General features: G+C 40.7%; 1 protein-coding gene across 2 annotated transcripts; it reads right to left on the bottom strand.

Moving 5' to 3' along the window:
- Positions 1 to 601: 601 nt before the first annotated feature.
- On the bottom strand, positions 602 to 13,772 carry ATP6AP2 (ATPase H+ transporting accessory protein 2). 2 transcript variants are annotated; one of them, XM_050911597.1, is made up of 9 exons: positions 13,654 to 13,772; positions 10,932 to 11,062; positions 8,499 to 8,627; positions 5,957 to 6,052; positions 5,620 to 5,757; positions 5,244 to 5,297; positions 3,666 to 3,815; positions 2,535 to 2,654; positions 602 to 1,672 (listed from the first exon to the last, which is right to left on the bottom strand). In XM_050911597.1, the coding sequence occupies exons 1-9, from the start codon at positions 13,721 to 13,723 to the stop codon at positions 1,478 to 1,480; spliced, it is 1,083 nt and encodes a 360-aa protein (XP_050767554.1). In that variant the 5' UTR covers positions 13,724 to 13,772; the 3' UTR covers positions 602 to 1,477. The 2 variants fall into 2 exon arrangements, with proteins under 2 accessions (XP_050767554.1, XP_050767546.1); XM_050911589.1 differs by having other exon boundaries at positions 2,538 to 2,654; positions 13,654 to 13,771.
- Positions 13,773 to 14,107: the final 335 nt, after the last annotated feature.

The raw sequence follows: 14,107 nt of genomic DNA, 5'->3' as shown, positions 1-14,107 counted from the left end.
TTTTAATGGCACCTAAAGTTAATTTCAAATGATTGTAACATATATTAAAGTGGATTTCCTGGACTTGGGCAAAGCTGCAGCATGTTACTCAATTCAACATGAAGCACTATCAAGGATCTCCAAGACATGAACAACTTCAACCCCTCCAAATCTGACATTCCCAATAAACGAGACAAATTAATTCAATGAGCAGATCTTTTCTGGAAGTGGAACAAATCTCTCCTAACAGTAGGGAAACTTAAGCACATTAGAGGACAAGAAGATGAAAAAAGTAGTTTCCATTCACGTTGCTGTAGTCTGGAAGAACTCCTTTTACCACAAGAGCAAATGAGTTTCTAAAAAGTAGGTAGTTCTAAAAAAAGATTCAAGCCAGAGATTAACCACTTGTTTTAACTACACTCACTATTTGGTTTAGGAAAATTAATCTATACAAGGTGATCTTCCAATGTTTGCTTTTGAAAGACAGTTAAAACTAAACTGTTATAGACTTAGGCCCACTGTCACATATAGGAGGCTGTCGGCATCTACTCTATTCAGCTGAGCCAATACTAAATAGGAGTAGCCACATTCTATGAAGCCACAAAGAATAAATGCATTCAAGAATAGTTGTTCTTTGTTTTATTGAATGGTTGAAGCAGGACTATAATCCAGGTATATTTAAATCAAGTGTTGGTCCACTCTTATTAAAAAGAATTGATTTAGTTTTTTTACAATAACATCAACACAAATGGAAGGAATATGAAGCATCATAAAAAGAGCTTTCAACTGTACTTGACATTATACCATGATCAGACTGGTGCTACTTCAATATTTATACTCTCCACTGTATAGACCAGCCACACTAATGTTATACACCTCCAAATCATTAAAGTTCTAGGTAAAGGATCCTTCTGTCTACAGCTCACATCTGAGCCATCAACATGAGATCAAAATGCCATTTGTGCCACTAGAATTGTAGTCTTGTAGAAATATTTCTATATTTAGTATTTTACTAAAGAATAATTACTATCCTCTCTGAAGTTACATATAGCCATTATAAATATTTACATCAAACATTTACAACTGGTTCATAATATACAACACAACAATTTAGCTATAATTTCTAATCTTCCAGTGTAAAAGTTTCAAACAACATGTTGCTATCATAATTTCAATTTATCTGTTTTGCACACAGTCACAGGCAGTACAGGGCATTTCAAAAACTCATGTTACATGATAAAAAAATGGAATGATGTTACTTTAATAACAATTACTTTGGGGATTGTTCCTTTTTTTAACAAGCAGATTTCAATTTCTAAATCCCATCTGGTGCTACTACTAACATTCAAAATAGGCTTGAGAGGGAAAAGAAATACTTAGAAATAAATACACCTTTAAAAAAAATTCCACAATTAGTCATGTCAGAATATTTGTTTTCCACACAGTTTAAAGGAGACCTTACTCTTCATCATTTCCTTGCGCTGAAATACAGTGCAGTTCAATCCATTCTTATCTTCTGATTTGTCATCCTATAAATAATGCTGTCGTACCCAGGATCCATGTTCCACAGGTTATAGGAGATAACTATCACAGCTAAAGCAAGACCTATCATCATCCACAGAATAATGTTGAAGATTACAGAGTAGTTGTAGTTATATGGATAGGCAAGGTTATATGGATTTTCTGTTTCGCTCTGTAATAAAGAAAATGTGTATTACTTTAAAGTTAGCTTGCACACAAAACACATTCTGACTACATCGAAAATCTGAGCAATCTGAATAGGAAAGATGCATTTTTGTCTAGACAATTCTGATACTAGGACACAAAATGCAAAAGTGATTATGTGACGGACATTAATGGAATCCAAAGGAATGGGCTGAGAGGAGCTTCATGAAATTTAGTTAGGACAAACGCAAAGCCCTGCACCTGGGACAGAATAACCCCGCATGACAGCACAGGCTGCGGACTGACCGGCTGGGCAGCAGCTCTGCAGAAAGGGACCTGGAGGTCCTGGTGGACAAGGTGAACAGGAGTCAGCAGCGTGCCCTTGACACAGGGCAACTGCATCCTGGACTGCATCTGGAGTGTAGGCAGCAAGTCAAGGAAAACAATTTTGTCCTCACCCAGGAGGCAGGACTCGCATGCACTAGTGTACTAGGGAGAAAACAGCAGAAAAGCACATTCTAAGGGAAAAAGTTTTCACAGTGAAAGTGGTTAAGACTTTGGAATGAGCTGTCCAGAGAGGCGGTGGGACTTCCAGCCAGGGACTTTTAAAGAACTTGGCTGGACAAGGACCTGAGCAGCCTGATCTAGCTCCTAAATTAATCCTGCTTTGAGCAGTAGGTTGGACTAGATGACCTCCAGAGGCCCTCTTCAACCTAAATTACTATATGATTAAGTGAAGATCAAGACAGGTAAGCTGACCTCTTCGCACCCATGCCTAAAATCACAGTCAGTATTCTAGTCCTTAGGAAAAAAAAAGTTAAGCTCAAGTGAAGAAGTGATGCAGTTTGGATCACTTTTAATAAATGAGATATAGAAAAATGTGTATCTACTACCTGTGAAGACTGGAGAATGGAGCGCGTCTTCCTCGTGAGGGGAGAATTAAATGTCTTTACAGCCACCACTTCTACTACTGCATTCCCGCTATACAGATTAAACATCTCATCTGCAAACTGGAAAAGCAAAAGTGATTTAATTTAAAACCTACACTGTAGCCAGGAATTAAGTAGAGTTTTGTTAGCAAGACATACTAAACCATAAGATGTCAGCTTCAGGAATAATTATGGAAAGTTGTAAAAATCTACACTATTTTAGAACTCCACTAAGAAAGTGCCAACTTTCACCTGGTTTACAACATCTGGATGAAGAAAGTCGTTCTTTCATCCCTTTTACAAAGGGCCCATCACCATGTACTTTGCCAATTGTATGTCTCAGTTTCAACAAAATATTTAGGTTCTCAACCTTCCACTGGGAAATTATGAACTTCAATATTTTAATCTAGTCCAAAGACTAATATGTCTAGTATTTAAATATATTTGCTTAACTGCAAAGAGGCTGAAGAGGAATGTTTAGAGAAAACAGTTATTTGGCTTAACAAATTCATGCTTTTCCATCATGCTTTTGAAACTCTCAAAAGTGACTGGTCTTAATAAAGACTTTTATCTAATGATTACATAAGACCTGCTAAAGAACTACTTTCTTGAGCACATTGATAGATGAACAGCAGTTGTTTTAGAGGCTTGGAAATTTAGACTTATACAGCTTTGTGGGCAAGGGGAAACTAACCACTGTACCCTAGGATAAAGATATTTCCACATTTCTGAGAGCCAGTTTTTGTGAGACATACTAGTGGTTTTAAATGCAAGATATTTATTTAGGAAAAAAAACCATACTAAGTCATGTTGATATATGGTTTCAGTATTTTCCTACTCCTTTATGCAAAATATCTAACACATTATAGAATCATGTCAACACTTTCCAGAGTGACAAAATGTAACATTCGATTTTGTAACTGAACAACTGCATTTTAAAAACCAAACAACAAAACCAAGCATCAGTCAAGCCATCACTAATGAAGTGACAATTCAAAGAAGACAGTCAATAAACTAACTCCCTTGTAGTTAGCACAAAAAATTATTTCCTTAGTATTCTTGTGAGTTTTGTTCATTATGTAGAAAGTATACCTTTTGCAAAGAGTCTACAAGAATTTGAGAAGCATCCTTGAACTGCTGAGAGTCTTCCCCATATCGTTTTCCAACCTCTTCCAAACCAGCCAGTTCCAGAGAATACAGATCTGGAGAGTGATCTTTGGCTAAGTGCTTGTGTCGAGACAGCTTTGGCACACGATTGAGGGCAGAAAGAAATTAATTCATACGCAGGTTACTTTAAAAACACATTTCACAAAATCAGTTTGCTGGGACTAATCCAGCCTCACTTTCCACAGTCATATTCCATATTGATTAGGAAGTGGAATTTCTTGCCAACTTAACTAGAAGATGTCCACAATTGTTTCTTATTCTACAGAAGAAAGCAGATGATCATCATGTAGCATCTATTCCTAACATGAGGTTATATACATGTAATATAGAGCTCTACTAAAAAGAAACATTATACCTATTCACATCAGAATCCTTGTTCTGTAATTGCCATAAAAATAAAACTTGGAGAAAAAAAAAAACATAACTACAATACTTGGATACTACTATTCCCTCCACTGAAGCTGGCCCTTGCAAAACCAAGTAGGTTGCAACTTCTACCTTGCTGTTGCCCACGTACAAAAGTAGTTTACTTAAGGATTATCATCCCATTGTCATAAAATCCAACCAATATAATCCAAATTATCTCAAAGGAGAGTAGAGATATTCTTGCACTTCTACAGGTGTGAAGCTACAGCACTGACATTTGCCTGCACAAGAGAACAGTCTCTGAAAGCAAGGAATTTAATCTGTTCCTGTCTTCCCATCTACTTTAACTACAGCACTTCTAGTCTGCAAGACAAAAACAAGTTGTTCTACCTCATTTCCTCAAGAGTCCCATTTGTCTCCACCAGCCCTTTACCTAATGTGAACTTCCAAATTTTTTCATGACTGTTTCTTTCACTTTAAGTAGCTGAGGTCTGCAGCTTAAAGGACAAAAAAAAGAAAAAAACAAAAAAAACCCAAACAACCACCAAACAGACAAACCCCCAAACAAACCCTAAACCACAGCAACAAGACAGCAGCTTCTTGGTAAAAAGATCATAAGAAGCTTTTTCCTTAAAAAGATCAGAATTAAAAGCTCACCCCTCCATTGGAACATTTCTATCACCACCACTATTCACGCTACAAAAGTCATTCCAGTCTTTTCAGATAAAACGTTATGGCAATATTTTGAAGTAAAATGGTGAACAGGGCAAAGAACAGGTTCTTAACTACCATTATACTTCCCAAGTAAGAAAACAAGGAAAGCCCCAACAAATTCTTCACTGAGTACTTCCCATGTCTTTGGGCATGGAGAAATAGCAGCTCAGAATTCCCCCCTTTCTCATCAAACACAATACAAAAGAAACTACAGATGATTAAGGTTCTCATTTTCTTCCATCAGTGACAGGGCTGATACAAATAGCTTGAGAATGCATTATTTAAACTGATGCAACCAACTGATGACACACTTGAATATATATCACCGGTTGCCAAGCATCCTGGCTATGGCTTCTCTACCTTTAAATGAGATCTCTGAAGTTTGTGACATAAGATGGGGAAAGTGTTTCAAAAAAATCTTACCAGACTTGCAATATCATGTAGGACTTGTAGTTCTGACAGAAAAAGCAAGTCAACCTGGGGGAAGAGGCAGGAAGAAAGAGACAGGTATTTCCTTTGATGAAACCACAGTTAGGGAAGTCTCATTTTGTTGCAAGTCTCAGTATTTTATAACAGGTTACGTCTGTTACAGCATAGAACATGCTAAAAGGAAATTACTCTTTCAATAAAGTTACTTAAAAGAAGAACTTAAAACTTACTTCTTAGAATTCAGTTAGAAAAAATTAGAGTGGGCTCTCCTAGGCAAAGCAAGGTGGGGGCAGGGGAGGAGGAAAAGCACAAGCTAACTAAGAATATTAGAAAAAAATTGTAAAAGTTCCCACTGATTAAAGTTTTTTACCTCGTTGTTTCTGCTGAGGGAGTTGAGAGGAAGGGAGCTGAGAATGGAGTTGTCCTGGAATAAGCGGTTTCGCAGTTGGCGCAGTGTGACAGAAAGATCTTCAAATACAGAGTTTGCCTTGCCCACCATGTACACTCTCTGCAGGAACAGCCATTGTTTAATAACAACGGAGGTTAGTTTTTAGTTTTTCCAGTCACACATTAATAATCAAATCATACTTGCAATCTCTCTCCAATGCAACATATTTCATATAATCAACTGGTTTTGCTCCAGCCACACAACTGGAAAGAGGTTTACTATTTAGAACATCTGGAATCAGAAGTGAAGCAATACTCACTTCCTCACTGGGGGCCAGCTGCAAGACCACAGGAGTTTCCTCAGAGAACAGAGTATGAATAGCGTTTGCAACACTGTCAAGACTGAAAGGAACAGCCTGGAAGACAAAGTCGAGTTAGATTTTTGGGTAAAACAGGACCTAACGATATAAAAGGAGATAATTTGCTTAACTACAGAAGTCTGGAAAAATAGGACCACCTCTTTTTGAGCAAAGAGTATGAATATTTCCAAAGTGATAATAACAAATAACAGGAGCCAATGTGCAAAACAAAACATCAACTGTGTATCTATGAACAGACAATTTATTTGTATATATGGTGGACACAATATATTTTTAAGAACTCCAAGGGGCCATGACTGTGTAATTAAGAGGCTTACTTAAGCTAAGAGTATAGCTTTGTTTATCCGTAAAGCAAGACCAACAAATATAGAAGCAATACAAAAGGCGAAACCAACCTTAGTGCAAATGGAAAGTTATGAACAACAGAAAACTGATGAACGAAAATATACCAGTAGAAAGACCAATGGCTGAAACACCAAAGAAAAGAGCCATATAAAAAATTACTAAGAATAAAAGAAATCCTAGCACAGTATAGTGCCATTACTGGCAAGCTAATAAAACTTAGTTTTTCTAAACACTTACTTCTGGGTTTCATCTAAAAAGAAGCAGAACAGAACATTTCCATTCACTAGTTAAAGAGCATAAAAATATTTTTTCTAATAAATTTTAAGTAAGTCTGTAAGCTAGGATAATTTGTACCCAGTGGTCCTGAACATGGTCTCAGTGATGATCATTTGAAACTATTCTTGAATATCAGAGAACCAGTACTTTGCCAGCATACATTTGGGGCAGCTCATTTGAAGCCATGGCAGCAGTTAACTGAAACAATTAAAGCTTGGGAATATTAATCCCTATTAGTGGGAAATAAAGAAAATATGTATTATGTAGACATCAGAACTTTATCAAAGTTACAAGTGCAAATACGACTGAAGACTTCAAGTATATTTAAGGTTTCCGCAAGTTAGCAATGCCTACACAGTCAGGTGCAGACAATCCTAAATCAGTTTTGGTCCAGATACCATTTCAGCAATGCCAACATGTAACTGTGCCTGGACTAGTGAGCTGTGCTTGAAAGCTGATGCGAAAGCAGATCTGTGTTAAGCTGAATTTGACCTGAGTTCAATGTAAAGCCACGTAATATTCCAATTAAACGCTGATATTTTAAAATAGACTAAAAGACTGCCTGATAGCTGTAAAAGTAATTTCACAGGGAAATCATCACCTCATCTCGGGGTGTGCAATAGGGTGTCAATATTAAACAAAACACTATTCAACCTTGTCACTGATGATTCCACGGTTTGACTGAAATAATAAAATGATAAATAATAATTCTTAACAGGAGCACAGCAGTCGCACAGAGCCAAAATGCACAGTAAACTGGTGCAAAACAAAGTTTTCCAAGATGGGCGGAAGCAGAATTAACTAACTAGAAATAACCTGAAAAACAACTTATTTGAAAAGGGTTTGTGGGTTCATGCTGGACAAACAACAGCTCAACATGAAGAACTGGTCCAATACTGGAGAAAAATGGATTAAACCAGACAATGTATTTATAAAGGAGAAGTGAGCAGACACTGTACAGTTACCAATATTTTCTAAGTTACTGTGCTCCTGTTAAGAGGTGTGTGGACAAAATCATATGACAGGAGAAGAGGCAATGGGCATAAATCTAAAAGTAGGAAATTCTATCTGAACACAAGAACAGAGTTTTTTTACTGTAAGGGTGGTCAAATACTGGCACAGGTTGCCCAGAGAGGATGCGGAGCCTCCATCTGTGGAGACAGTCAAAACACGACTGGACGCAGTCCTGGACAGCCTGCTCTAGCTGACCCTGCTTGATCGGGGGTTGGACTAGACAATTTCAAGGGGTCCCTTCCAACCTAAATGATTCTGTGATGCTATGACAAGTGTGAGAAAAGAGTCTCAGCAAAGACAGACAGTGACAGGTAAATGTAATGTTTGTTGTTTTCTTTTTGATACAGTATAATCAAATGGCATCTCAAAGTGCTATATTTCAGGGTCAAGCACTTGAGGAAAACTCAAAGACTGCTTAGACGGCAACACAGTACCTCAGAGAATCAACATCATATAAAATGCGATCACACACACTCAGCTGAAGCAAAAAAAAGTTAACATACTGATTCGTGGTCAGAATTGCTAACATGGGAAGCAGTGGATTCTCTGTCTCTTGGTACAAACATATTAGAACTAGATGCCTTTCAAGGAGAACATGCTTTGATCAAACAAGTTACTGAACTCAACACAGGAGGCCCTGGGTGATCTTAAAGGCCTCTCACCTTGTACAGGAGTCTGATTGGATTATTTATCTATACAGCCTGATCCATCATTCTAGGGGATATGTGAACTTCAAGTTAAGTAAGAAATAAGTGAACATCAAGGACTACAGTAGAGAGTCACGTACTTCTCATTAGATCACAAGAGTCACAGAAATTGCACAACAGTTCCAAATGTGGATACTCACATTCTCAATAGGGTAAGAAATCCCTTTCACAGGCAATGCCAGCTTGTCTACTCCCTTCACTGTCACCAGCACAGTAGCTCGTGGTCTGTGAAACAGATCACCCACAGCAAGCCCAGGCCAGGAAAGGTCCTATTACAAAACAGCAAAAAAACTTGTATTTCACAGGGGGAGAGAGAGGAGTCCTCCCCCACTATTACAGCAAAATAACTTACTATCTTTGTTAATATCTCTGTGCAGGACAGCCTATTGGAAATTTCATGAAGAAGTTAACACTACACCACTTTCATCTTGAATAATGCTGTCTCAAGTTAACCATGAAGAAACTGTTAGTTTAAAAGCTGCCAGTAACGTCGTAGCAAAGTCTACACTGAGAAAGCATTATACATATTGGATATATCAAGAGTTATTTCCCATAATTAAATTAGAAATATCATAGTCTGTATTTAATAAGTGAAGGCTGAATTTAAAAACAAACAAACAAAAACAACCCTGTTCACAAAACACCATAGAAACAGGTTTAGCACATTAAAACACTAACATCTTGATATTTTCAGTACCAGAAAGAAACGGGCAGAAAAAAGGGAGGGGACTGTCAATTATACCAACAGCCTACTTATCTAAAACTTACAAATTCACACAGAAACATGAAAAGATTCCTTAGTAGCTTACTACAGTTATTTATTGGTAAGAGCACAGTGAAGGCTACCTGGCTGGTTTATTCAGGCACAAAATACAAATTCATCTATTTGGAATGAATTCAAACAGATTTCTCCATTTGTGTAAAAGACATAACTGCTTGTTTAAGTTTTATGAAACCAATTTATTGGGATTTTAGAATTAAACATTGACATTATGATCTGTATCACTTCAAAGAACCAAAAGAAAAACCTTTTAAAGCATCATCAGGGACAAAAAAGGGGTTCGGTTTTACCTTGCCTTAACAAGGGAGGAATATTGCATGACTGTTTTTGAGAATCCCCAATGTAATGCAGTAAGAATTCTAAATTCTCTCCAGTGCACCCACTGCACTGTCAGTTTATGTTCCTAGCCTTGACGTAAGCTGCAAAATGAGTGTTTGGGCCCTGCAGTATTCTCCATACCAGGGTTGGAAGCTGCCTACACAGTGATCTCTGCCTTAGTGACAACGCTGATAACTTTCAGTTCCAGGGCTTAACTGAACAGAGAAATTTAAACACTTCCTTCCCTGCCTGCTTCTAGGATTTGAAATAATACTAATAGAGAACTACTTCTAAAGGATGCTATGGACCCATCACAGCAAATGAATTCCAAGCTTTGGCAAAGGCACAGAATAAGTACTGAAACACTTTTTTTCCATGACAACCACGTCATACCTCCCGATGACAAGTATACCAAAAGTAAAGCGTTCAAAATGGGCCAAACCCCACTGTTTTGCTGCATGTCTTCACATGCAACGCACACAATACCATCTGATGTATTGTTTTTTCTTGATAAAATCATCAAAATATACTTCTTAGGAATTTAGGAATACTACTCATAAGAGTTTGTTACTAGTTTAATGACAAAAAAGCATAATTAATTCACAGCAAGATATTTGCAGACAAATTCCAAAACACAGGCTAAACAGACCTGCATTCAAACCAGACTTATCAGACCTCTTGCCTAGCTGCAGTATGGAAGAAATGGGAACCGGCCTCCCTCACCAGCATTGTGAGAATATCCCAGCTTGTAGCTTTGAGTATCCGGCTGCACACAGACACTGCTAGAGACGCCTGGCTATTACGCTTTCATGTACTGCTTCGACAGCCACTCATCCCTGCTGAAGCCCAGCAAAAAATTCAGTAGGCAAGATGGAATCAATCCAAAGGCTCCTACTCGTGCCCCACTTTAAACATCACTAAAGCTGTATTCGAAAGCCTGATTTGGGAAAACGCTACCACAAATTAGGTTTTCAAGTCTTTGGATTACTTCCTAAGTACCCAGTCTACTTGTTCTTATTAACTATGCTCAGCAGACAAGCTTGCTGACCTGACAAAATGCCTGCCTAGCCAAGCCATTTCTCACAATCTTCAGAGTACCCAAGAGCAGAGCCCTACAGATAGCTCGTAGGCAAGAAATGACAGTGGCTTCCACAGATTCTCAGTACGTGACCACGGATGGGGGGATACAGCATGTAGTTGGGTCTCAGAGGAACTGAAGAACAGCACTGTAAAGACTCCGTAGGCTTGCTTCCTTCTATAGCTGATGATTCAAATTAGCCAGCTAGCACAGCCTTTGCTGCTCATATGACTGATACAGCCCTATGCTTGGAAACCACACTCTAACAAGTCATGCATTCCTCAAGACAAACAGGATTATATTTTATATATTCCAGCACATGACAGGAAGATTTGCATGTTAAGTGAGCAGCTCCATAGTTCTAGAGGTGTTTCAAAATCAAGACCTGAAACATACATCTTCAACAGAAAAGCCCATCGATAACGCAGCTACATCTGGGATCCGCTCGCCAGGAATGGGCCAACTTCCATCTCGAAAAACAACTGACTGAGGTGATCGTAGAACACTAAATTCATCACCACATACACCTAAAAAACAAACATAAAAAGCTGTCAGAATTCTTGCAATCTTTCCCTTGCATAACACAGAAAGAAAGTATATTACAGCTTTCATTCCTTCTGCCTCCCTCTCACGCCTATCGGTTTATGTAATGCAAGTAATGTGAACCAATCGTTTTAACGCTCTGGAATACAAAATAAGGTTTCTGTACAGCAATGACTAAGGACGGACAAATCCACATCAACAAAAGCAGGACAACTATTGAAGCAACAGCACAGTACACTTCTGCGTACTCACTAGCAGGTTGTGAGCAGTGTTACCGTTCAGACATGGTAAAGCTAACTCTCAGTAGAGCCAGGCAGACTCCAAAATCATGTTAGCTCACAAACAGCTATGCACCAACACGGCTCTGTGTGCTTCCGGGACTGCTTGGCATAACACCTCTTTTCATGCAGACAACAGCCTGAGCCACTGAACCCAGAGCCAGGAGGATCAGCAGAGTTTGTCAGTGCTGGCTTAAACAGAGCACTGCCAGGAACAATCTGGCTTCTGCAGAACAGCTCCGGTGTCTCTGCTCTGCCTTCTCAAGCACATGATGTTGTAAGATGTTCTTCTTCCTTGGATGCAGTACTGGACCTAAACTGATTGTGTGAAGCCACAATCTGCAATACTTCTCATGTTGGGTTTTCACTTATTTGGGATCCCCCTTCACTCTCTTCCCCATTACCTTGAATAGCAAAGTTGACTAAAAGCATATTTATAATCTGTGTTATGATGACAGTAATTTACTGTGTAATAAAGTCAGAAAGGACTCCATAGAAATAAGAGATGAGCTTATTTCAACCTAGCTTCCTATGTTACAGTCACTTTAAGCATAACCACAATACTGTGTACACAAACATTTATCTAAATAAATTTTAAAATGTATTTGGTGTATATAAGCAGTAACACGTATAACGCAAAATTTCAGGCATATCCCCCTCAATGAGCAACCTGTGTAGGTTTTGAACAGAAAACTAATCTGACACAAGACTCAAGAAAATCAAGTAAGAGCAATAAATATTTACACGCCACCTAAGTTGAAGTTCTAATTATACAATCAGTCTGACTGCAGACTTCAAAATTACATGAATAAGATAACTGTCTAAAGAAAATAAAAGTATTTACTCACATGATCACTGAAAATTAGTTACCAATCTGAGCAGCTACATACAATAGTTTTCCAGGGCATCTGCAAATCTAAAGGCTATTTACAAAAATAATGCAATAGTAAACTGATGTCTTGCGCAGTTATATTCTTTCCTAATGTTAATTTAACCAATGTGACCTTGAAGATGCTGTTTTAAAGCCTGGGTCATGATCATGCATACAAATGTTGACAGTAAATCTGAGCTATGTTATGATAAACATACTAAAGGAACAAAGTACTGCGATGCAGGTCAGGGAAGCATGGCAAAAGGAAGGAAACAGGCCAAACCAACAGATGTATATGGAGCATATTCAAGCATTTTTTGTTTTAAATTGGTATGTGTTCATTGGATGGCCTGCTATCAATTTTAATGGTGTATCAACCTGCATTTTCAAGGACAGAAATGTTTCCAGACCAATTTCTTTAAGAAGGAATTTTTTGCCTTGCTAGACTTGTTCAAGATGTCAATGATTAAAACCAAATTTGAACTTGGGAACACAAGCCTCTTCCTCAGACACACTATAACTGCTTGACCAGAATACCCCTATAATTGCTTGACCACACTAGGCCACATAAGCAGTGAAGCCCAGAGAGTAAATTCTGAGATGCAATTAATCCTGCATACTATTATCCACCCACCTACAGAATACTTAATCAAACTTCTACCTTACCAAAGTTATATCTCAGTAGAACTTTGGCTCTCAAAAGCCCTTGTGAGCCTGGACTGAAGAACTAAGGTATACCGAGTGAAAACTATTTATGGGGCCTGGCAGCCTTGAGAGCAGATCGCAAGCCTGATGCACAGTGAATGACAGCCTCCAACGACCACAAAAGCAGCTTGGCAAAACATGAAAATTCGTACAAGGTAACAAAACGATGCGTAGCTCCAAAACGCTCTACGCAGCCCTTTGCTAGGAAGGGAGAGGGAAGTGTCCTAGCACGGCCTCCACCGGAGCTGGCGTGGGTGAGGAGAAGCGGGGCAGGGAGCGGCAGCCGCTGCTCAAGGGGCAGCCCTCCGCTCCCACCTCCCGGTCCTGAAGCTGGCGGGCGCGCACACCCCGCCCCCCGAGCACTGCCCACAGATGGGATTAGCCCCGGGGCTATCTGCGGGGCCGGGGCTCGCCCTCCGAGGGTGCACCAGGCGCCCCAGCGCCCGCCCAGGGCCGCGCGCTCCCCGGGTCACCCCCCCCGCCCCCGCCCCGCAAGGCTCGCGCCCCTCCCTCCTCCACCCCCCAGCTCGCGCGCTCCCTTCCCCCCTCCCCCAACCGCTCGCGCGCCCCTTTCCCACCGTTGCGGCCGGGCTCGCTGAGGCGCGCGGCCGCCCCTTCCCCCCGCAACGCCCCTCCGCAGCGGCGACGCAGCCCTCCCCGCCCCCCGCGGCAGCCGGCCAGGCCAGCGCTCCCCCGCGCTGGCTCGACCCCGCTCGCTCACCGGCGAGACAGGCCGATGTCACCAGCACCGCCACCTCCAGGGCCCAGGGGGCCCCGCCGCGCTGCCCCATGTCCGCCGCGCTGCCGGCCGCCGCCGCTGCTGCGAGACGCCGCTAGGAAGACGCCGGGCCGCACCGTCGGACAGAGAACCCCGAGCGCCCCGCCCACTAGGGAGCGCTGACGGACAACCGCCGCAGCCAATCTGCAGGTGAGATTCGGGGCGGCTGGGCGGGACTTTGCAGGACTGACTGACGGAACTGACCATTCGCTAGTGAAGCCCAACCCCACCCTGTCACGGGGCTGACCGGTCAGCTGAGACGCTGTCCCGCCGGAGGGGCGGAGTGTTAACTTGAGTGGCGTTACCACTTGGCCAATCAGATCGTGAGACATCTCTGCACCATTTTTCTCCCCGCACCGTAGATTCAGAGGGGAGCGGCGAGGAGGCGGAGCCTCGC

This window comes from Gymnogyps californianus, chromosome 1 (assembly GCF_018139145.2).
Source record: "Gymnogyps californianus isolate 813 chromosome 1, ASM1813914v2, whole genome shotgun sequence".
NCBI classification, from domain to species: domain Eukaryota; kingdom Metazoa; phylum Chordata; class Aves; order Accipitriformes; family Cathartidae; genus Gymnogyps; species Gymnogyps californianus.
Note: the sequence above shows the minus strand (reverse complement) of the source record. Positions and strands in the feature narration are given on the sequence as shown.